Below are 24,729 nucleotides of genomic sequence, written 5' to 3' on the forward strand. Positions count from 1 at the left end.
ATATAGTGCACTTCTTTTGACCTGAGGCCCTGGTCAAAAGTAATGCACTATAAAGGGAATAGAGTGCCATTTGGAATGAAATCAAATATTGGTATACACCACTGTAGCTTATATGGATTTAAATGGGCTGTAGAAGTGTCCGGGTTTTCCCTCTTGCTAACTCCCTATATTCCACCCTGATCCTCTTCCTTCTGCTTTGTGTTAAATAAGTGCATTCACTTGATTTACTGAAGGATTAAGATCCTCCAAGACTCCAAATGCAACACACAGCGGAGAGACGAAAGGAGTATTTATCAGAGAAAGAAAGAACATTTGGTACTGTAATGGTAAGGGGGGATCTTCGCTTGCATTGTTTGGAGTTGGATAACACAGTGCCATGGTCTTTACATTACACTACTGAGAAAGTCAGGAAGGTAGAGTATGGGAGGGAGATGTACCGAACCTACCCGTTTCCATCACAGCTGTCGTGATACATTTTTATACGGTATGATTCTACTCGGATGAAAACTGTGGATGGAAACGTGGTTTATATAGAGGAAATAACACCACTTTACCAACAGAGTAGGCTTTAATCTCTGCAGGGTCTCAATTCTGTCTCACACAGTCTCTTCTTTTCCATACAAAATGAAGAAGAATGCTTATTGAATTCACACCCACATGGTAAAACTGTTCATCAGTTTGATATTGATTTCTAGATTCTCGTAATGTAGATTTTGTGCAGGATCATCCTGATTTGATCAATCAAAATCATGTCAATTTAGTTAGCACTATCACATTTTCCACTATTTCTTATAACTGTAATCTCCATCACCAATACTGTATGATCAGAGACCAATGCTGACGTCATTGTTTTGAGATTTACTGTATCTCATTCATTTATCTAACCAATCCAAACTTTTGCATATGTTTGTTGGGGGAAAACCTTGTTCTATAATCTCTAACAGGCATTATTGTTGCCTCAGATGAATGGTCAATACAGCAAAGTTTTAAATTAGCATTCGTTTTAAATTAGARGCTTTTGAAGAAGGGACTTTGTTTGAAACCATTCCCAGCTATCCTCTGTGTGTGGTGGGTATAAAACTGAAGTGTTGCCGGCTCAGTACCACTCATACAATACTGGGCTAATTTAGATCACTTGCACTAAATATGTGTGCCAGCCAGCAGGTTCTTGTTCCCCTGGTAAAATCCCCCACACATTGGCCACATGGCAGCCAACTGGCTTTGTTGCGGTCTGAGAAGCTAACAATAGAGTAAAATAAAAGTGAGAGAATTACAAAGTAGCAGCAGTCAAATTGTGTCAAGTCCGAGTGAGTGTGCCAGCGACCAGCTGCATTAGCATAGTGCCATGGCCACAGGGGTCTGCTGACGTAAGTCCAGGAGGGGAGGCTGTTTTCTCTGTTCCCATGGTGGAAAAAAGGCTAGAATTGTCTGGTGTATTTAAATGATCATCTAATAATAACCTTTGCAGCATATCAAATTACGGTTGCAAGTAGTTGATATATTAGACTACTGTCTATAGATATTTGAGAAATACAAGTTTGGTTCCTTTCCACTTATTTCGCCAAAGCCACAGATTCGCTAAATAATGCCTCACACAAAGACTAGTTTGCTCTCTCAGAGAGGGTTGGTTCCCTAAGTGTTCCATGTGGAGAGAAGCCAGCCAGCCTCCAAAGTGAGAAAGCCAACCATCCGCCCAGAACTAAAACCCTAGCAGCAACTCAAAGCAATTTTCTGACTATTTTGTTGATTTAATCCCTGGTTTGCGATGCTCAGCACAGCGGAGCAGTGGTGTGTGTGTGTGTGTGTGTGTGTGTGTGTGTGTGTGTGTGTGTGTGTGTGTGTGTGTGTGTGTGTGTGTGTGTGTGTGTGTGTGTGTGTGTGTGTGTGTGTGTGTGTGTGTGTGTGTGTGTGTGTGTGTGTGTGTGTGTGTGTGTGTGTGTGTGTGTGTGTTGTGTGTGTGTGTGTGCCTGCGTGTGTGTGTGTGCCTGCGTGTATGCGGGTGTGCCTGTGAGGTGGGGGGTAGCTTTTTCGTGCCCCCGAGGGCCCAGATCTCAGCGCTCCCATCAGCAGGCTACATTACTGCTCTTACTGTGCGTCCATCACGGAGGCACTCATCCCTGTCTGTCTAATCAGCGGCTGGCTACGTGGGGCTGCTGAAGCTGAGATCAGCCGTGGGATYCCATTCGCTCTATCCCTGGGACTGGAGCTCATCTGTCAGACAGCCTAATCACACGTCAGCGCAGGTTCAGGAGACTGAGCAGAGAGCAGAGAGCAGCAGAGCAGCGGCTCCTCACATCACAGGAGCTACTGCTCATGACCTCCCTGTGCCAGTGGCTGTCCTGGCTGTCAGGCTCCCGCTCTCTGTGTGTAGAGAAGATTTATGATTCGCTGCACACCGTTAGTATATTCTGTGTCACTCTGACCCTGTCTGCGGCAAGGCGGTAACCCCCTTTTCATCACCCCACGATAATGGAACTCCCGCCATTATATATCCATGGCTGAGTCCCAAAGGGCACCCTATTCCCTATACAGTGCACTACTTTTGACCAGGTCAGAAGAAGTGCACTATATAGGGAATAGGGTGCCCTTTGGGACGTAGCCGTACGGAACATGTCTAGGGGCTCATGTCTAGTTAATGTTGAATTGGTGTTGAGTCGCAACAATGGTCTCTTTTTGGAACATATGGAGAACATTTTCTTTTGACTTGCTGAAAGCAATCCTACTTTTTGAGTAACCTGTGTATCTGTTCTTACTGAAGGTGAGAAACACCAAATAGATGAGGTCAGCATTTTGACAAAGTGCAGAAAAGTTACTGTGTAATTAGCTAGGGGGGGAACACCTCTTTTTTGAAGGCAGGAAATCGTTAAATGTGTATTTACCCTCCCCTTTATACTGACCAATAATGAGAAGGTAAAAAAACGTGTTGAATTGTATGTCACTCTTAACTTAYACAAAGTTACTTAATAGTTACTTAAATTCCTGATTGTTCAGCATTGTCTTTACATACCCCTTCCATATGTCAAGATTTGTTCTTGTGTTGATAAAGAACATGTAATGTATGCGCCRCGTTCAAGCTCTGTTGCCCACAGAGGGGCATATTTTCACTAACATGCATTTTTTATGTAACAACAAGATCAAAGGACAGACCACAAGGTTTTACTGCCAGTCTCCAAACCATAACTCAAYCTCAGCACATTTCCCAGCAGACCGTTACTCTTAAAAGAAGCAACATGTCTCGGGAGCCTAGAGAAACAGTCCAGTAACTTTTGGTGTGGAAAGAATCATGTTACCAAATTGAACTGAATGTTCGTCTGGAGAGCATCCCAAATGGCACCCTATTCCCTTTACACTGCACTACTTTCAACCACTACTTTTGACCAGAGCCCAGGGCACTATAAGGGAGTACAAGTAGTGCACTATAAAGGGAATAGGGTGCCATTTGGGATGCATCCCTGAACCCCGCGCGGTGCGCTGCAGGGCTAGCCAGAACCCTGCAGATGGTCTCCCCCTCACCGGTTTTAATCTGTCAGCTTGGGTTGTGGTCTGGGGCGTCGGGAAGGGGAGGGAGAAGGTTAGTTCCATTTTCCCCACTCCCCACATGCAGGTGTTGCCTGCTGTTCATGGCAGCCTGTCATGAGAAACCCGGACAGAGAATAAAATCCCGCAGCACTCAAGGTCACAACTCGCCACCCCTGCAGTAATTGCCCCTGCAGTGTTGGTCCTCAGAGAAAATGTCTGTCTCCTCCACTGTGAGCAGGGGGGTTGAGATGGGGTGCAGGCAGGCAAGGAGATAACTAGGCAGAAAGGCAGGGCAGGCAGACAGGCAGACAGGCAGACAGACAGGCAGCAACAGGATCATGTATTGGAGGAGGTATTTTGTTAAATGAGACTGTGGAATGTTAATTGTTTTTGGTAGGATACTTTGACATTTCACTGTARCCACATGGTCTGAAGTGAATCAGGCTGTTGTGTGTTGGTCACTGTCGGATCCATACTGGCTAGTAAGGGCAAACTAGAAATGTCAAGATGAACAATGAGTTTCATAACTTGAGAAWTGAGAGTGGGTTGAGATTGTGCATTCAATATTTTATAAATAGATAAAGTAGCTACTGTTCTACAATCTCTCTCCTATTATTTTCCCTACTCTCTCTTACATACAGTTTATCTGAACCTTCTGCTTCGATTCACACAAGGCTTTCTTTTTTCCTTTGATTCTAGGATACAAGGGCATCTTCGCCATCTCACAGATAGAACGACTCCATTCTCCTGACAGATCACGAGTTCTCCCAGCAGGACGTGACAGGACCTGGTCACCATGGTGATGAAAGGCCTGCTCCTAGGCTGTGTGACCGTGACCGTGTTGCTCCAGCTCTCCAGCGCCGGCCTGGTCAAGAAGATCATCCGCCACCGCAGAGAGACCCTGAGAGACCCCTCTGAGAACATGACCCTGCCCCACCCTGACCAGCCAGTGATCTTCAACCACATCTACAACATCAATGTCCCCTCCAGCTCCCTGTGTTCCGTAGATGTGGAGAGCCCCGGAGGAACCGAGATCAAGCCCAAAGGAAGTCCAGTCCAGTCGGACATGCAGACCACAGAGCACCTGGAGCACACGGTGGACGGGGAGAACCAGATCGTGTTCACCCACCGCATCAACATTCCCAAGCAGGCGTGCGGCTGTGACAACCACATGCACGACATGAAGGACATCCTGAGCAGGTTGGAGATGCTGGAGTCTGAGCTGTCCAGCCTCAGAGAACAGTGTGGCAGTGGAACCAGCTGCTGTGGAGCTCAGATTACAGGTACAGTATAGTACAGTCGGTCTACAGACACTCTAGGCCAGTGTTTCCCTATCTTGGTCCTGACACACCTGATTCAACGAAAGGTTTTGATAATGAGTTGATTAATTGAATAACGTATGTTAGTGCTATGACAAAAACAAAAGGACCAGGAKTTGGAAACACTGCTCTCGGGGCAGTTAGTTGTAGTTTCGACATAGATAACATCTTTAGATTGGTCTTAATTCTTCTAAAGATCAATAACCCCTATTCAGACTTGTCTTTGTCTTTTTGCATAGTATTTGTGATAGAACTTTTACTATTATAATTACCTAAATTGAATTTTGTGTTGCTCCCTCCATGTTTCCTCAGGTGAGGTGGCCACCAAGCCTTACTGTAACGGCCGTGGTAACTTCAGCACTGAGACCTGCAGCTGTGTGTGTGAGCCCGGCTGGAAGGGACCCAACTGCACCGAGCCTGAGTGCCCCAACTTCTGCCAGGACCAGGGGCGCTGCATCGACGGCAAGTGTGTCTGCTTCGAGGGCTTCGATGGAGATGACTGCAGTATGGAGCTGTGTCAGGTGGACTGTGGGGACAACGGGGAGTGCATCGACGCCATGTGTATCTGTGAGGAAGGCTTCACAGGGAACGACTGCTCCCAGACCAACTGCCTGAACAACTGCCTGGGGCGYGGCCGCTGCGTGGACGATGAGTGTGTGTGTGACGAGCCGTGGACGGGCTACGACTGCTCCGAGCTCATCTGTCCCAACGACTGCTACGACCGCGGCCGCTGCRTCAACGGAACCTGCTTCTGCGAGGAGGGCTTTACCGGAGTGGACTGTGGGGAGCCTATCTGCCCCAGCAACTGTAACAACCGCGGGGTGTGCGTCAACGGCCAGTGTGTGTGTCACTCCGGCTACAGCGGGGAAGACTGCTCCAAGCTCACCTGCCCCAACGATTGTACTGAGAGAGGCCACTGTTTCAACGGGAGGTGCATCTGCGACCCAGGCTTCGAGGGAGTGGACTGTTCCATTTTGTCCTGCCCAGACAACTGCAGCAACAGAGGCCAGTGTGTCAATGGAGAGTGTGTCTGCAATGCAGGATTCGAGGGCGAGGACTGTTCTGAAATCTCCTGCCCTATGAAGTGTCTGAACCAAGGGAGCTGTGTGAACGGAGAGTGTGTGTGCAGTAAAGGCTTCGCGGGGGATGACTGCAGCATCAAGACCTGCCCCAAAGACTGCCTGGGACACGGCGAGTGTGTTGACGGCAAGTGTGTGTGCTTTGTGGGCTTCACAGGCAAAGAATGCAGCGAGCTGACTTGTCCCAACAACTGTCTGAACCGTGGCCACTGTGTCAATGGCCAGTGTGTGTGCAACCAGGGCTTTGCTGGGGAGGACTGCAATGAGAAGACGTGTCCCAATAACTGCCTGGAGAGGGGTTACTGCGTGGACGGGAAGTGTGTGTGCTTCGAGGGATTCCAGGGCCTGGACTGTTCTCTGCTGACCTGTCCAGGAGACTGCGAKGACCAGGGGAAATGTATGAACGGAGTGTGTCTGTGTAACGAAGGCTTCATCGGAGAAGACTGCTCTGAGGGTAAGAGACACAGGCTGCGTCCCAAATGGCACCCTATTCCCTTTATAGTGCACTATGTTCAGGGGTGTAAAATACTTAAGCAAAAATACTTACGTAGTTTTTTGGGGGGATATCTGTACTTTACTTTACTATTTATATTTTTGACAACTTTTTATTTTACTCCACTACATTACTCCATACATTTTCCCTGACACCCAAAAGTACTCGTTACATTTTGAATGCTTAACAGGACAGGAGAATGGTCAAATTCACACACTTATCAAGATAACATCCATGGTCATCCCTACTGCCTCTGATTTGGCAGACTCACTAAACACAAATGCTTAATTTGTAAATTATGTCTGAGTGTTGGAGTGTGCCCAACTATCTGTACATWAAAAATCTACATTAAAAAGGAATATGAAATTATCAATACTTTTACTTTTGATACTTAAGTATATTTTTGAAATTACATTTACTTGTGATACTTAAGTAKATTTAAAATCAAATACTTTTAGACTTTTACTCAAGKAGTATTTTACTGGGTGACTTTCACTTTTATTTGAGTCATTTTCTGTTAAGGTATCTTTACTTTTACTCAAGTATGACAATTGGATACTTTTTCCACCACTGACTATATTTGACTAGGGCCAATACGCTCTGGTAAATAGTAGTGCACTATATAGGAGAAGGAGAGTTCCTTTGGTTGACGAGAGTATTGTTTGATGTGATGTCATTTGTTTATGTTGGCTGATATTTTTAAGGAACATTTCCACAAGATGACATTCATTGAAGTGCTAATGTGTCTGGCCTCACAACATTGTTTATATTCCTTTAAATTAATAATATTGCAGTTTAATGTGGTTGTCGAATGATGACATATGGATTGAAGTTTTCCAAGGCTGTTGGCTTCATCATGGAGAATTGATGATTTGGTTGAAGTTAGGTCATTAGTAGCCGCAAAATAACTCAAATCAGAGAAAAATGTCAAATTATACTGTTGAAGCCCACCCTCTATTGAACTGTAGTTGTGTTGCTGTAAGTTTCATACAAAAAAATATTMACTTAGCCTATCTTGACATTTTAATTTCCCTGCTTCCATGATATAAACAAGCTTCCATGATATAAACAACAAAAAAACAATTATCTCTTCTAAAAAGATGAATATGTCCCCTAACATGTTGTTGTTTTGTGTCTCTCCAGTGTCTCCACCCAAGGACCTGACAGTGCTAGAGGTCACCCAGGAGACAGTGGACCTCTCCTGGGTTAACGAGATGCAGGTGTCAGAGTACCTGGTCACCTATGTGCCAACCGCCCTTGGAGGCCTGGAGCTGGACATGCGTGTGCCTGGGGAYAAGAAGACTGCCACCATCAGTGAGCTGGAGCCTGGTGTGGAGTACCTGATCAGTGTCTTCGCTGTCCTCAACAACAAGAGGAGTGTCCCTGTCAGTGCCAGGGTGGCAACACGTAAGTCAGGAGTAGCGTAACTTTGACCCAAGATGCTGACCTTGGGTCAGTTTAGCATTTTCCCCACTAATGGTTAAGGTTAGGATTTGGGGAGGGGAAGCCGTTCCTAGATCTGTACCTAGGGTAAAATTCACCCCAGGGCCATAAGACACCTCTACGGTGCCCACATTTGGACATTCTTTGTCTCAGCAGGCACTCATGATAAGGCTGACTAAAGTCTGACTGAGACTGTCCTAATATGGACACCGTACAACCTTAACCTTTGATGCCTGACTGCTATGGGGTAATGCAAAAATGCCATTCATTAAGGGCAGTCAATAAAAATCCAATGTAACTTTTAATATCAACAAATTGATTACAGGGCTAATGCGAAAATCTGTTGCCAATGTAATTTCATTAAATCASTAATTTGTACCTGGGATGGTGCAGTTTTTCAATGTTGCCCTTAATCTACCCGTTATTGGAACCAGCTGGCCGTGAGTCCATGTCTGCGTCTCAATGGCGCCCTATCCCTTATAGTGGACTACCTTGACCAGCGCCCATAGGGCTGGCTCTGGTCTAATCAGTGTACTGTAATAGGGAATAGAGTGCCATTTGAGATGTAGCCATGTGCTGGGTGTCCTGAGGGTTAAGTAAACAGAACATCAAATATGGTCTTATTTGTCGGTCTCATCCCATTAGATCTCCCTGAGCCTGAGGGACTCAAGTTCACATCAGTGAGGGAGACTGCAGTAGAGGTTCAGTGGGACCCTTTGGACATCCCCTTTGATGGCTGGAACCTCATCTTCAGAAACACTGTGAGTTAGCAACAGTGGATCCCTCATCTTCAGAAACACTGTGCGTTAGCAACAGTAGATCCCTCATCTTCAGAAACACTGTGAATTAGCAACAGTAGATCCCTCATCTTCAGAAACACTGTGAATTAGCAACAGTGGATCCCTCATCTTCAGAAACACCGTGAATTAGCAACAGTAGATCCCTCATCTTCAGAAACACTGTGAATTAGCAACAGTGGATCCCTCATCTTCAGAAACACTGTGAGTTAGCAACAGTAGACCATTCATCTTCAGAAACAGTGTGAGTGGGCAGCACGCCCCTCTCCTGTCTCCCATGGTGCATTGCATGTTGTTAATGGAGCTCTCTCTACCTATTCCACAAGGAGGAGGTTGAGATCTTCAGAAGCCCACAGCCTATCATTATCCCTGTTTCCCTGTGGAAGAAACCATATACGCCCCAAAACAGGACAGACACCCACTCCAAGCTTCAGTAATTGCCCTAGCTATGTGTCTGCGTCCCAAATGGCACATAATTCTCTATATAGTGCACTACTGTTGACCAGAGCCCTATAGGTCTATGGGCCCTGGTCAAAAGTAGTGCACTATATAGGGAATAGGGTGTAGGGTGCCATTTGGGAGGGAGATTATGTGAAACAGGGTTAGTATTTCATGGAAAATAGTTTAGCCGAGACAGTATCCAAAGACTGTTTTCTTAAAGTCTCTAAGTTCAAATGTGACTAAATGTTCTGCGAGGCTTCTATTGACAGCTCTAATGGCCATGTACTGCAGCCATGAGGCACAGAATGATTATTGTTTCTTAAAGCTTTTTTTCTTTTCAAGAGCCTATGAGAAATAGTCCTAGGACATGAAAGCCACAGTTCATTACATTCAGCTCCACACACTCTACTATAGTTCCACCATCACAGACAGAACCCCTGAGTATGATGTGGCTGACCTATTCCCACACCAAGTGTTTCTGCCCCAAATGGCTCCCTACTCCCTATATAGTGCACTACTTTTGACCTGAGCCCAATTGGCCCTGGTCAAAAGTAGTGCACTGTAAAGTGAATAGGGTGCTATTTTGGGAAGCTGCCTAAGCCTAAGCTTGCCTTTGAGGTGGGTAATGATAGATACACTAGATAGATAGGTACTTTATTAATCCCCAAGGGGAACTGTGCCATTATGAACCATGCCATATCATTTTAATGATTGGTGTTGTTTGGTGTCGGCAGAAAGAGGAGAACGGGGAAATTCTGAACTCCCTGGGCAGCCCTGACACCATGTTTGAGCAGTCTGGGCTGGGACCTGGTCAGGAGTACGAGGTCAAACTGGAGGTGGTGAAGAACACACTACCAAGCGAGCCCCCCCCAGCACGCAAGAACGTTTTCACAAGTGAGTGTACATCCATTTGTTTACAGGACAACAATTTACTCCTCCGGCAAATAACCCCCCCCCCAAGTATATGCACTTGGTGGCACTGTAATACCCAAGGTTACAGGTCATAATACAGTAGGCCTTTGATTTAATGCCTCAAGGCTTGAATGTCTCATCTTGAAGAAGCTTTGAATTAAATGTTCAGAATTCATTACGAATTAGATTTTTTTCTATACCTGCCATAGCGGGCTCACACACATTACAGGTAATAACTAATTCAAAATGATTGAGAACTCACACAGGGACCTGCCAGCATCAAGTCTACTGTATTGCTTAGTTCATTACATATTTGCATGGGGAATCAATAAACCCCTCTACGCCCATTCTGACCTGCTGCTACATTTTTTAAATATGATTTCCATCAATACAGACAGACTCAGAAGCGGCTTTCAGCTGTCAAAGTTACACACAGAAACACATTGTCACCTTGATCCAATAGATTTCTTGAATATCCCCTCTGCTGCAGCTCTGAGATTGTGTCCTAAATGCCACCTTATTTCCTATGTAGTGCGCTACTTTTGACCAGGGTCCTATGGGACTAGTAGTGCACTATGTAGGCGACAGGGTACAATTTAGGATGCAGTCGGACAGTCGGTCCAAGGCATCCTGAAGTTCCAACATTGAGTGATTAGCTCATTATCTTTCATATCATCGTCTTGATTTACTAGAGGCAGTAAAAAGCCATCACTACCCCCTTGGAAGGTTAACAGTTATGAGAAATAATATTTCCATCAGGGTGCTGCTATCAAGGCTAATGGCTTGTATCAGTGAGAAGTACTTTGGGTTTGTGATCAATATAACTACAGGTTTTGGGGGGTTGAAACTATACTCCAACTGCCAGCTTGGTTCCCACCAACCCTCTCACCAGCCAAGCTATTTTAGGTGGTCGAGGGGGGTAAAAATACCTGCACCACAACAACATTCAAGACTAGTAGTCATCAGAATGTGTGTTTTTTATTATATATATATTTTTAAAGCTTTGTGGAACATTCCAGCACTGAAATGGGATCTGACACAGAGTGTGAGCTTTTGCCCTGCCCCAGAGGTTCTGTTACAACCAATCAGAATAAGGCCATTTCAATATGCTGAAGAAAATGTCTTCACAAGGTTCTCTACTAACCTTTATGGCCTCACCTCCATCCCAAAGCAAGGTCAGACTCTCTCTGCTTATTTATGGTTGATAAACTACCCCCGGTTGCCAGAGTAAACGGAGCAAGGCAGAGAGAAGCCATTAGCCACCTGACATTCTCCTCTGATAGACCTCCTCTGTAGGATCGGAGGGTAGTTTGTAAGTTAACGCATTGACTGTCACTATAGGACTAGCATTTACAACGTGTGTGAAGTCTATGGAGCTGTTGAACAATGGAACCTGAGCACCATACTGGTGGTGTTAAGCACACACACACCACAAACACACACACACACACACACACACAACACAACCACACACCACACACACACACACACACACACACACACACACACACACACCACACACACACACACACACACACACACACACACACACGCAGCAGCACTGGGATGGGGTCCCCTATATCTCCATGTCACTCAAGGCTTCTTTATGTCTGCCATTAACACACATTGACATACTGTAGTGGGATTTGCATTCGGGTCTAATTGCATGGATGATCCAGTCCCCCCTCACTCTCCCCCTCCCCTCCCCCCACGGTGTGTATGTGTGTGGGATGGAGGCACCACTTAGGAGACAATCACAACCGCACATATGCACGCACACACATGCACACACGCACACACACACGCGCACAAGCACACAGCCAGTCTCATTGGGGGTTAAATCTGTGTAAGCTCCAATGCAGGTTCCATGTCTTATCTCCCTTTTGCAGAAGGTTTGACTTTCCTGAAGTTGCTGAAAGTGACAAATCAATTCCATCACACTGTAGGGAAAGTGCCTTTCATGCTCCAGGTTTTGATGTGTACTTACATGAACAACCGCATGCATGGATGCATACTAGAAAATGCAGTGTTTCAAACTGTTATTGGTAGTACATGCTCTCTCACTATTCATATTCAACCCTGTAGCAAAGGTTCTGATGGAGCACACACTCTCTAACCTGGATTCCAAGTCTCTCTCCCGATCCTTGTTCTTCCTGGGCACTCGCACCCAGTACCACTTCCTCCCTTGCCCAGTGCATTCCTAATAGGCAACCTGCCTTAATTTAACAACCAACCCCCTTCTTTGGCCTACGAACCTTATGAATGCTTACTAAATGCTATTATAAATGGATTCGACCCAAATAGCACCATATTCCCTAAATAGTGGCCTACCATCTAGCCGGTACCTTTACTTAAATACTTTAGGCTAACCATTAGGCTCTAAGTCTATCAAAGATATACGTCTCTAATATAGGGCGTATCCGCACCCACTGTGTTTCAACCCCCCCCCCCGCACCCCCCCACCCCTCCCTTTATCTGGCGCTCCTCTCAGTCTGCTAGACAGCACTCATATTCGCCCAGAGAGGTGCGATGTGTCGTGACGGTTAACCGGGACACCACCAGCGGCTTGGTGACCTCGGTTTCTTGCCCGGTCTGGCCATAGTCCGGCCCCGTAGAGCGGTTGGACCACACAAGGCCTCAACGACAACCCCTCAGACAGGAACACAGTGGAGCTGTCCTCCAGCGACACACAGTACCACCTGGGCAGCCTGAACCCTGACACAGAGTATGAGGTGTCTCTCATGGCCAAGAGGGGAGAGATGACTAGTGTGCCTGTGTCAGAGAACTTCCTAACAGGTAAGACACGAGCAATGTCCCAATTGGTACCCTATTCCCTTTATAGTGCACTACTTTTTTTTCATCAAGGCCCATTACTGCTCTGGTCAAAAGTATTGCACTATATAGCAGGGTTGGGGTCAATTCCAATTTCATTTGWAATTCCAATTAAATTCTTGATTTTCACTCATGAAGTGGAGAATGTACATTGAATTCAATTCGACAATCGTCGTTCAATTTCAACAATCGTCAATTTACGCAATTGGAATTGAATTGTAATTAGACTGTTTGAATTAGAATTGTAAAAACATTTAATCTTTGTAATTTAATTTAATTTAATTCAATATTTGTATATGTCCCAGTTAATATAATTAATGCAGTATCAAAAGTTGACTACATGATTTGTTTAAGTAATTTCAACTTGTATTTCTATATTTCCAGTACAGCTAGGCTGTCTGAACAGATCAGCCTGAAAGCCTGAGGGAATTTAATTTTAATTTTAATTTGTAGAAGTTCTGGGGATAATATTGAATCGGGGAATGAATTATTGGAATTACCTAACATTGGAATTGAGACGAATTGAATTATCTCAGAATTCAAATAATTGAATTAAATGGAATTTACAGGGATGGAATAGAATTAGAATTGAATTTGTGGAATTGACCCCAATCCTGCTATATAGGGAATAGAGTTCCATTTGTGATGCAGCCAAGGAACCTGAAACAAGCCTTTCATACAGCACTAGGGTTGCAAAATTCTGTTAAAAAAAGTGGTGGTCTGTTCTCAACTGGGTGTCTGGAACACACATGGTACTGTATTTACATAAGGATCATACCATTCCCACTCCGACTGATCTGTGACTGGATGTGTTCCAGACCTGGATGCCCCGCGGGATCTGCAGGCGGGAGAACTGACTGACGAGAGCATCACTCTGGAGTGGAAGAACAGCCAGGCTAAAGTAGACAACTACCGCATCAAATACGGCCCCCTCTCTGGAGGAGACCACGGGGAGCTGCTGTTCCCTACCGGACCCCTGGACACCACCCAGGCCAAGATCACTGGTAAGTGATCTCATTTGAATATCTGTAAAACCCTGGCGAAGGCAAAGGTTTTTTTTTTATCTACTTCAACTACCCTTCAAGAGTTTCTCTTCCAAACGACTTCCTCTTCACTTCAGTTAGCTCCTCAATTCAATCAGCTTTGTTGGAGAGCGAGGTAGTGGTGGTGTTCCGTTCCCTTTGGTAAGACAGAACCCATCCCACTAGTCCAGAGTTACAGGATGCTGTGGTGGTGGTGATGAGTAATATCTGGTGGTGCTAGTCTCGTTTCCCACTCTACAGGAAGTGAGGAAGTGAACTGTGCTTCTGGTACAGTTTCAGTTTTTAGATACTTTTGTTTTCTTTGAGTTTACATTAACTCATTAACTCTTTGTAACGCTCGTCGTATGAAGTAGAGGGAGACCAAGGTGCAGCGTGGTAAGCGTTCATGATTTTTAATCAAACTGAACACTGAAACAAAAAAACAAAGTAGAACAAAACGAAACAGTTCTGTCAGGTGCAGACACAAAACAGAAAACAACTACCCACAAAACACAGGTGGGAAAAAAGGCTGCCTAAGTCTGATTCCCAATCAGAGACAACGATAGACAGCTGTCCCTGATTGAGAACCATACCCGGCCAAAACATAGAAACACAAAACATAGAATGCCCACCCCACATCACACCCTGACCTAATCAAATAGAGAAATAAAATGGCTCTCTAAGGTCAGGGAGTGACACTCTTTAAAAAAAAGGATTGAAAAAGGATTTCTTTCAATGTGATAAATTAATAGACATTGTTTGTCAATGTAAACTGCGGCGTCGCTCTGCCAACTATTCAGCCGCCAAGCATTTGTGGTCCTCTTTCAAAAATGTTCTGCATTATATTCAATACACTTACAGTATTTCCAAATGGCCTGCTTTGTTTTTGTGTCGTGAAACGTTTGCCCGGGCACAAAAGCCCCCCAATTTATTAGAAAACAGCCAAAAGGAGAGTGCAATTCGGGCTTTAAATGAAATAACACTGCTGCTTGTTTCAATATGAGCTCCATCCTGGTCAAACAAGAAAAGCAGGGAGGGCCTTTTTTCATCCGCATGCGTCGGCTCCCAGAATGCACCATGCTTTGAGGTGGGCGGACGGACGGACGTGTTTTTCTAAACCATGTGCCACTGACGTCCCCCTCCGCTCCTTTCTGATCCTCACACACCTCAGCACTTTTTTCACACAGTTATTATCTGTAATTGCCTTCACGCTTGTGATTTTATTGATAATGAGTTTCCTCTGCGTTAGGTGTAATTTCATGCTTCTTGTGCCTGGTTGCCTAGTGACCTCTGTGGGAGTTAATAAAGGAAATAAGGGCAGTTGGACTGAGGGCTGTTAATTGCACCGCACACAGCGATCTCAAAAGCCTCTTATATCACAGCAAATGTTGTTTCTGGCCCATAGAGAGCCTCTTCTAGAGCCATCAGGGCAAATAGAGGTTCCAAATACAGGTTCCAGGATGAAGAGGCTGAAACCCAATTATGCTTGAATCTTTTTTTGGGCAATTAAGACCTTGAAGAGCTTGAGTCTTTTTCATTGTTGTCGAAGCTATTAGCTGCAAACAGCTGAGTGTTTTTCTATTACACTATTTTCATAGATCAAAACCTGATCATTGGTCAATACAACAAAAATATGTTCCTCATACTCTGTTTGCATACATCCGGTACAACACGTGTTATTTGTCTGTGTGTTGTGTAGGCCTGAGACCTGGGACAGAGTATGGGATGGGAGTGACTGCCGTGAAGAGTGAGCGTGAGAGCCTTCCTACCACCACCAATGCCGTTACGGGTGAGATCTATTCACTTTTACTGTATTGTAAATGAATACATTGTGTTGTTTACTGTCATGGATAGTAGTAGGAATCTACTAATTATAATTCCCATTGAACTATTTACCTCCTACAATCCACAAATAGTTATCTCCACTTGTCTTGCACAATTTGAAAACTACAGTCAGACATCCTAGTCTTGTTAGCCTGAAATACACTCCTTCTATATTTCCTATTCTATATTCTCCTTCTATATTATKTATTCTATATTCTCCTTCTATATTATGTATTCTATATTCTATATTCTCCTTCTATACTATGTATTCTATATTCTTCGTCTATTTCATATTATGTGTTCTATATTCTCCTTCTATATTCTAATCTTCAGCATTGGATGCGCCTAAAAACCTTGAGGTGGAGTCTTCCACTGAGACTCAGCTGGTGCTGGTGTGGCAGAAGCCGGTGGCTAAGATCGACAAGTACAAGTTGCTATATGTGTCAGCCGACGGGTACAGGGCTGAGTTGACGCCCTTCTCCAATGACATCAAGTTCACCCTGAGGAACCTGACGCCTGGCATGCTGTACACTATAACCCTGACCGCTGAGAGGGGACACAAGCAGAGTGGCCCCACAACCATCTCAGCAGCAACAGGTCAGTGAGGACTATTCTAGCCTTGTCCCATACATAGAATTAGAATGAATAGAGCAGGTATCCCCATTCAGGTCAGTTATGCCATAATGGGAGGACTAGCGGCCATATTGAGTGTCCCCTCATTCTATTTACAGTATATGGTCCCATACTGCAGTAGCCACAGGTCAGTGTGGACAGAACCTCTCCAAACCTGGTCCCATACATATMTTTTTATGGTCTCAGAATGTACAGTATGTATACGAGCCACAGGTCAGTGTAAACAGTACTGGAATTGTCAAGCCAAATCTTCAATTGAATTGACAATAACTGTCTTGACAATGACGAGTTGGCAAGAGCACAAACTAATCTGGAACAAGGCTAACAGTACACCTATCCTAGCCTGGTTCCAGACTGTATGTACAGTATCTAACTCTATCTTCATTGGCTAAAGCACAAACAGACTGGACGACTAGGCTACATCTCTTCACATGATGAGTTTTAGAAAATAATTATGTTAGGCTATACCTTAGCACTACCACTATTCATCTTCCATTTATATTAACTATCAACAATCTCTTACTGTATCTTAAAAAGCTATAGGAGGGATTTACACTGTCCATCATCCATGTTGATGCTGTATAGTAGGGGTATTGAAGAAAGCACTTTTTTTTATTCTGTGAGAATCAGTTTGGGCTGTGTTTTGTGAGGTTTGGTGCTGTAGGGTTTTTTATTATATGGTTTTGTACTGTAGGACCCCAGCCCTTTTCTCATTAACCAAAGATTCCGTTTTGCTCTCGAGGCCTGCAGCCAAACCTAGGCAATGAATTGAATTCATTGTTACTACTTTTCTGTCYGTCTCTGTTTCCCCCCTCAAGCCTTTAATTTAACTGAATGTGGGTTTATTTGACTTATTTTACTGAAATAAGGAAAGAAAAATAAAAGATGATTGTGATTTTTTTTGTTGCTAGCCCCAGTGGTCAGGGTGCTTCCAAACCAAACATTTGAGAAGAAAGTCCTCCAGTTATGTAACAGGGTAGCCATTCATATGTATGGCTATGGGCAAAAATTGAAAACGCTGGGATGGAAAACGCTGGGATGGTTCAGAATAACTTTATTTTGTTGAATCTGTGTCCCATGCTGCCAAGGTGCAGAATGGAGGCAGTGTGTGTGTGCTCCATACAAAGCTCATACATGTGATAATTGTTAGAGGGAGCCCATTCCCCTGTGTTTTTTGTGTGATTTGACCACGATGAACTGTGGGTCTGTCAGATAAAAGGACACTTGCGGGAGCCCCTGTTAAAACATTGTGTCTCCGAAATGAACACTCCTCTAATCCGCATACAGCATTCGTTCCTCCGACCGTTTTTAGCGTCTCCAGACGGGTAATGCAAACACAAAGCATGCTGCATGTTAGCAGGGATATAAAGGGATTGGACAAGGGGAGAGGGGTGTGGGGGTTGCCCACCCTTTCGCCCCCACCCCAGGTCTGGGCCTTACTTGTGTTTGACAATCATCAGGCATTGAAAGGATTACAAGAACCTGAGTTCAAGTGTTTGGAGGCCCACTGGAGTGAGCAAATAAGAAACACTATACCTCTGGCGGGGAAAAAACGCTCAGGAACAGCGGTTCTGAATTTTGAATGCTGAGCAAGTAACCAAAATTAATTTGATATAATAAATCTCCCGGTAAATTGAAAGTACCAGATCCGTCCAGCAGTCAGAAATGTACAGGAAGATCAGGAGACGATAAACCTGCAGTTTTACCATCATTTAGGCTAATCTGCAAATTCAGGGACTCACCGAGTTGTGGGGAGCCTTTGTGTAAACGGAAGACTCAGGCACAATGAGTGAAAACTGTTTGATTGATCATATCTTGAGCAATAGTCAAAGGAGTCAATAACCTGATTGGAATAATAGAATAAACACATCAGAATGTATTGGCTTTAGTGCCCTGCACACACCATACAGACTATGACGTATAACCCTAGAGTGTAAACAAAGCCTTATTAAGATTCTGCTGTACAGAACCCTCTTCTTTAGTAGTTTGGTGATGGTTCCATACGCCCACGTGAACCAGTGGCGGTCAGTGCCGTTTAAGATGAGGGAGGATGATTATTTTTTTGTGGGCATGGCCTTATTTCTATTACAGCATATTGGATGACTGTCATTCATATTCCATTCACCCAGCTCAATGTAACATCGACAGGTTTAGGTCAGGGTTTCTTAAACAATGGGTTGGGACCCAAAGTGGGCCCTGAGCATGTGAGCCAGTGGAGGCTCCTCAGAGGAGGAAGGGGAGGACCATCCTCCTCAGTGAATACATAAAAAAAAAATTGTAAACAGATAAAACTATACAAAATATACTAAACATATATTATATTATATATATATATATATATATATATATATATATATATATATATATAAACTCAGCAAAAAAGAAACGTGCCTTTTTCAGGACCCAGTCTTTCAAAGATAATTCGTAAAAATCCAAATAACTTCACAGATCTTCATTGTAAAGGGTTTAAACACTGTTTCCCATGCTTGTTCAATGAACCATAAACAATTAACGAACATGCACCTGTGGAACGGTCGTTAAGACACTAACAGCTTACAGACGGTAGGCCAATAGGTCACAGTATGAAAACTTAGGACACTAAAGAGGCCTTTCTACTGACTCTGAAAAACACAGAAATAACGATGCCCTGCTCATCTGCGTGAACGTGCCTTATGCATGTGCAAGGAGGCATGAGGACTGCAGATGTGGCCAGGGCAAAAAATTGCCATGTCCGTACTGTGAGGACGCCTAAGACAGAGCTACAGGGAGACAGAACGAACAGCTGAGACGACCTCACAGTGGCAGACCACGTGTAACAACACCTGCACAGGATCGGTACATCCGAACATCACACCTGTGGGACAGGTACAGGATGGCCAACAACAACTACCCGAGTTACACCAGGAACACACAATCCCTCCATCAGTGCTCAGACTGTCCGCATAGGCTGAGAGAGGCGGACTAGGGCTTGTAGGCCTATTAAGCTGGACGGTGCAGGCGCATTCACCATGCACATCCGGACGAACAACAACGTTGCCTATGGGCACAAACCACCGTCGCTGGACCAGACAGAACCGGCAAAAAGTGCCTCTTCGCTGACAGAGTCGCGGTTTTGTCTCACACAGGGTACGGTCGCGAGTGATTCGTGTTTATCATCGAAGGAATGAGAGTTACACTGAGGCCGACTCTGGACCGGGATCGATTTGGAGGTGGAGGGGTCCGTCATGGTCTGGGGCGCGTGTGTCACAGCTCATCGGACTGAGCTTGTTGTCATTGCAGGCAATCTCAACGCTGTGCATTACAGGGAAGACATCCTCCTCCTCATGTGGTACCCTTCCTGCAGGCTCATCCTGACATGACCCTCCAGCATGACAATGCCACCAGCCATACTGCTCATTCTGTGTGTGATTTCCTGCAAGACAGAAATGTCAGTATTCTGCCATGGCCAGCGAAGAGCCCGGATCTCAATCCCATTGAGGCACGTCTGGGACCTATTGGATCGGAGGGTGGGCTAGGGCCATTCCCCCAGAAATGTCTGGGAACTTGCAGGTGCCTTGGTGGAAGAGTGGGTAACATCTTATAGCAAGAACTGGCACATCTGGTGCAGTCCATGAGTAGGAGGTGCACTGCAGTACTTAATGCAGCTGGTGGCCACACTAGATACTGACTGTTACTTTTGATTTTGACCCCCCCCCCCTTTGTTCAGGGACACACTTATTCCATATTTCTGTTAGTCACATGTCTGTGGAACTTGTTCAGTTTATGTCTCAGTTGTTGAATCTTGTTATGGTCATTACAATATTTGCACATGCCTTAAGTTTGCTGAAAAATAAACGCAGTGACAGTGAGAGGCGCGTTTCTTAATATAGTTATATACACTACCATTCAAAAGTTTTGGGTCACTTACAATTTCCTTGTTTTTGAAAGAAAAGCACAATTTTTTGTCCAGTTAAAATAACATCAAATTGATCAGAAATACAGTGTAGAGATGTGTTAATGTCGTAAATTACTATTGTAGCTGGAAACAACAGATTTTTTTATGGAAATCTACTTAGGCGTACAGAGGCCCAATTATCAGCAACCATCCCTCTTGTGTTTTCCAATGGCACATTGTGTTAGGTAATCCAAGTTTTATCATTTTAAAAAGCTAATTGAATCATTAGAAAACCCTTTTGCCTATTACGTTAGCACAGCTGGAAAACTGGTGGTTCTGATTTAAAGAAGCAAATAAAACTGGCCCTTCTTTAGACTAGCTTGAGTATCTGGAGCATCAGTATTTGTGGGTTGATTACAGGCTCAAAATGGCCGGAAACAAATAACTTTCTTCTGAAACTCGTCAGTCTATTCTTGTCTGAGTTTGGGGGGGAAATGAAAGGCTATTCCATGCGAGCAAATTGCCCAAGAAACTGAAGATCTTGGACGTACACGCTGTGCACTACTCCCTTCAAGAAGCAGCGCAAACTGCCTTTACTAACCAGATTAGAAAGAGGAGTGGGAGGCCCCGGTGCACAACTGAGCAAGAGGACAAGTACATTAGTGTCTAGTTTGAGAAACAGACGCTTCACAAGTCCTCAACTGGAAGCTTCATTAAATAGTACCCGCAAAACACTCATCTCAATGTCAACAGTGAAGAGGCGACTCCGGGATGCTTTGACGTCCTCCAACCTATCAGAGCTCTTGCAGCATGAACTCACATTTTGTCCACCCAATCAAAGGATCAGAGAATGAATCTAGTACTGAAAGCATAAAATACAGCTAGATAGCACTGCAGTGTATAAAATGTGGTGAGTTGTTGACTCAAAGAGAGATAAAGGCAATAGTCGAACAGTTTTGAACAAATACATTTCCTCCAAAATGAAGGAGAGACAATAGAAAAATAGAGAGAGAGASTTCTTCATTTTTTTCACTTTCTATTTCACTTACTTAGCTAGCAAATGCAGCTAGCCTACTGAAACACCCTGCTCAAACAGAGGAATGATCTGTTAGCTAGATGGCTATGACTTTCCAACACAACACTGGAACTCTTCCAATTAAAGGTAAGCTTTTGGTTTACTAATATATTGCCACCGGGGCCCGCCTGTGTAACTGCTTACTGACTGTACACTGTAACGTTACTGCATGATTGTAGCGGGTTTACTAACGCGTTAGTTCTATCAGCTATGCTGACTATGATGTTACCGCAGATAGAACAATGAGTTTAGTTATACATATCTTTGTTGTTACTTTAGCAAATATGGTGACAACGATGTAGGCTGTGTAGCGGTTTGGCTTGGAAAGGTTTTTTCGCCTGGTCACATACAGCTAATGTGTTGTGCATTGAAGTCCACAAGTGAAGGGAAGAGGTGAGAGGAGGAGAGCGCATGAAAAGAAATACAACATGGCTGCTATGAAAGTGAACTGTGTTTACACGTGATCAGGGGTGTATTCATTCCACCGATTCTGTTGAAAAACTATTTCTGTATCAGCTAGATGCAGGCAAGAGTGTGCAAGGCAGTATTCAATGTCATTGTCAGTCCATGTGTCACTGTCTGTCACCTCAAATTTGTCTCTCGACCTGTGTGCACCTATAAACTTTATAAACATATAAACTTTCATTCATAGGCTAGGTTGTAGCAACCTCATGATGGGTATAGGGAAAAGTTGTGTATCATATAGTAGCCTAAACCTATCGCTGTTACGGTGAATGGAATATGAATAAGAGTCATCCAATAGGCTCTAACAGAAATAAGGCCATGCTCATGAAAAAAAAATCCTCCCTCATCTTAAATGGCAATGACCGCCACTGATGTGAGCGGTGGGTGGCGAGTTATGAGTAAACATTTATAATGACACGCTATTTCTTCTTAATTTCGGTCGTTCAAGGACAGAAAATTTCTCATTTGGGTCTCGAGCTGAAAAAGCTTAAGAATCTCTGTTTTAGGCTACTACATGATACTAAAATTTTCCCTGTACCCATCATGAGGTTGCTACAAATCAAATCAAGGTTTATTTGTCACGTGCACAGAATACAACAGGTGTAGACCTTACAGTGAAATGCTTACTTACAAGCCCTAACCAACAGCGAAATTTAAGTAAAAAATAGGTATTACGTAAACAATAGAAAAAAAMTGAAAAATGACAGTGAAAATAACAGTAGCGAGGCTATATACAGGTGGTACCGGTACAGAGTCAATGTGCGAAACCTAGCCTATGAATGAAAGTTTACAGCGTAGGTGCACACAGGCCGAGATAATTTTGAGTAATCAATTGAGGAGACAGACAGTGACGCCTTGCATTCAATACCGCCTTGCACAGTCTTGCCAGCATCAAGCTGATCTAGGGTGTAATCATTAGTCCAACAGTTGCAAATTAGAGTTTTTATTGGACAAATTAGGGAAAGGGGGATACCTAGTCAGTTGTACAACTGAATGCATTCAACATAAATGTGCCTTCCACATTTAACCCAACCCCTCTGAATCAGAGAGGTGCGGGGGGCTGCYTTAATCGACATCCAAATTCAGCTATGTTTATCCCCTTTTCGACTCAGTTTGCTTCCGTTTAAGAAACAAACACAGTTCACTTTCATAACAGCCACATAAAAACAACATGCTCTTTGTTTATATGATTTCTTCTCGCAACTATCTATGCGCTCTCCTCCTCTTACCTTTTCCCTTCACTTGTGGACTTCAGTGCACAACACATCAGCTGTCTGTGACCAGGCGAAAAAACCTTTCCAAGCCAAACCTTCATATCATGACTGCTAACCACTACACACAGACTACACCTTTATCATGTCATAGTCAACATATTAGAACTAACTAGAACTAATGTGTTAGTAAACCTGCTACAATCATGCACAGTCAGTGTACAGTCAGAAAGCAGTTTAGCAGTTACAATAATTTAATGAAACCAAAAGCTTACCTTGACTTGGAAGAGTTCCAGTGTTGGATAGCAGTAGCCAGCTAGCTAACATAGCAACCCTCTCTGTTTGAGCCAGGTATTTGAGTAGGCTAAACTAGGCAGCTGCAATCTCTAGCTAAGTGAAAGTGAAAGTTTAAAAAAATACAATCAAATCTCTTTCTCTCTCTCTCTTGCTTCTCCTTCATTTTGTAAAAAAATTATTTGTTCAAAACTGTTCAACTATTGTCTTTCTCTCAATTTAAATCAACTACTCACCACATTTTATGCACTGCAGTGCTAGCGAGCTGTAGCTTATGCTTTCAGGACTAGATTCATTCTCTGATCCTAGACAACATGCCAGTTCATGTTGCAAGAGCTCTGATAGGTTGGAGAATGTCCTCCGGAAGTTGTCATAATTACTGTGTAAGTCTATGGAAGGGGGTGAGAACCATGTGCCTTCTAGGATTTGTATTGAATTCAATGTACCCAGAGGAGGAAAGAAGCTAGCTGTCCTCTGGCTAAACCATGGTGCTACCCTACAGAGTGTTGCTGAGGCTACTGTAGACCTTCATTGTAAAGCAGTGTGTTTTAATCAATTATTTGGTGACGTGAATATATTTAGTATAGTTTTATCTAAAATAATTTTTAGTTTTTAATGTTTCACTATTTTTTATTTTATGAAATTCACTGAGGAGGATGGTCTTCCCCAAAGTTCCAGGAACAACACCGTTTTTTTACCCCGTTTTCTCCCCAATTTCGTGGTATCCAATTGGTAGTTACAGTCCTGTCTCATCGCTGCAACTCCCGTACGGACTCGGGAGAGGCGAAGGTCGAGAGCCGTGCGTCCTCCCCGAAATACAACCCAACCAAGCCGCGCTGTTTCTTCACACAATGCCCACTTAACCCAGAAGCCAGCCGCACCAATGTGTCGGAGGAAACTCTGTGCACCTGGCGACCGTGTCAGCGTGCACTGCACCCGGCCTGCCACAGGAGTTGCTAGTGCGTGATGGGAAAAGGACGTCCCTGCCGGCCAAACCCTCCCTTAACCCGGACGACGCTGGGCCAATTGTGCGCCGCCCCATGGGTCTCCCGGTCGCAGCCGGCTGCAACAGAGCCTGGACTCTAACCCAAAATCTCTAGTGGCACAGCCTTAGACCACTGCGCCACTCGGGAGGCCCTTTTGATACTATTTTGATAAAAAATGTTGCATGACAATTTCTCCTCCAAATTTCTCCTCCAAACAAAGTGCCTGTCCTGCATGTTTTTGAGATGATCTCGTCTTGACAATAAGTTATTTTATTCATCCCATCACATATCCATCTGAATGTGCTAAAGGCCAAACCTGAGACCCTGCCACAGTTGCTTCTGATGACTGAAAATGGGAGGAGAGACAATTAATCCCAAATGGCACAGTATTACCTACAGTTGAAGTCGGAAGTTTACATACAACTTAGCCAAATACATTTAAACTCAGTTTTTCACAATTCCTGACATTTAATCCTAGTCAAAATTTCCTGTCTTAGGTCRGTTAGGATC

At 44.1% G+C, this 24,729-nt stretch overlaps 1 protein-coding gene across 1 annotated transcript in view; it reads left to right on the plus strand.

The window, feature by feature from the left end:
* LOC111973839 (tenascin-like) overlaps positions 1-24,729 on the plus strand; it is a 57,613-nt gene that overhangs the window by 9,517 nt on the left and 23,367 nt on the right. Inside the window, 9 exon segments of the mRNA XM_024001259.2 lie at positions 4,219-4,802; positions 5,151-6,371; positions 7,554-7,817; positions 8,499-8,614; positions 9,826-10,102; positions 12,638-12,799; positions 13,654-13,839; positions 15,557-15,646; positions 16,015-16,278. Of these exon segments, the coding sequence (XP_023857027.1) occupies positions 4,316-4,802; positions 5,151-6,371; positions 7,554-7,817; positions 8,499-8,614; positions 9,826-10,102; positions 12,638-12,799; positions 13,654-13,839; positions 15,557-15,646; positions 16,015-16,278 (3,067 nt within the window). The 5' untranslated portion in view covers positions 4,219-4,315.

Source organism: Salvelinus sp. IW2-2015, linkage group LG15, assembly GCF_002910315.2.
Source record: "Salvelinus sp. IW2-2015 linkage group LG15, ASM291031v2, whole genome shotgun sequence".
NCBI classification, from domain to species: Eukaryota; Metazoa; Chordata; class Actinopteri; order Salmoniformes; family Salmonidae; genus Salvelinus; species Salvelinus sp. IW2-2015.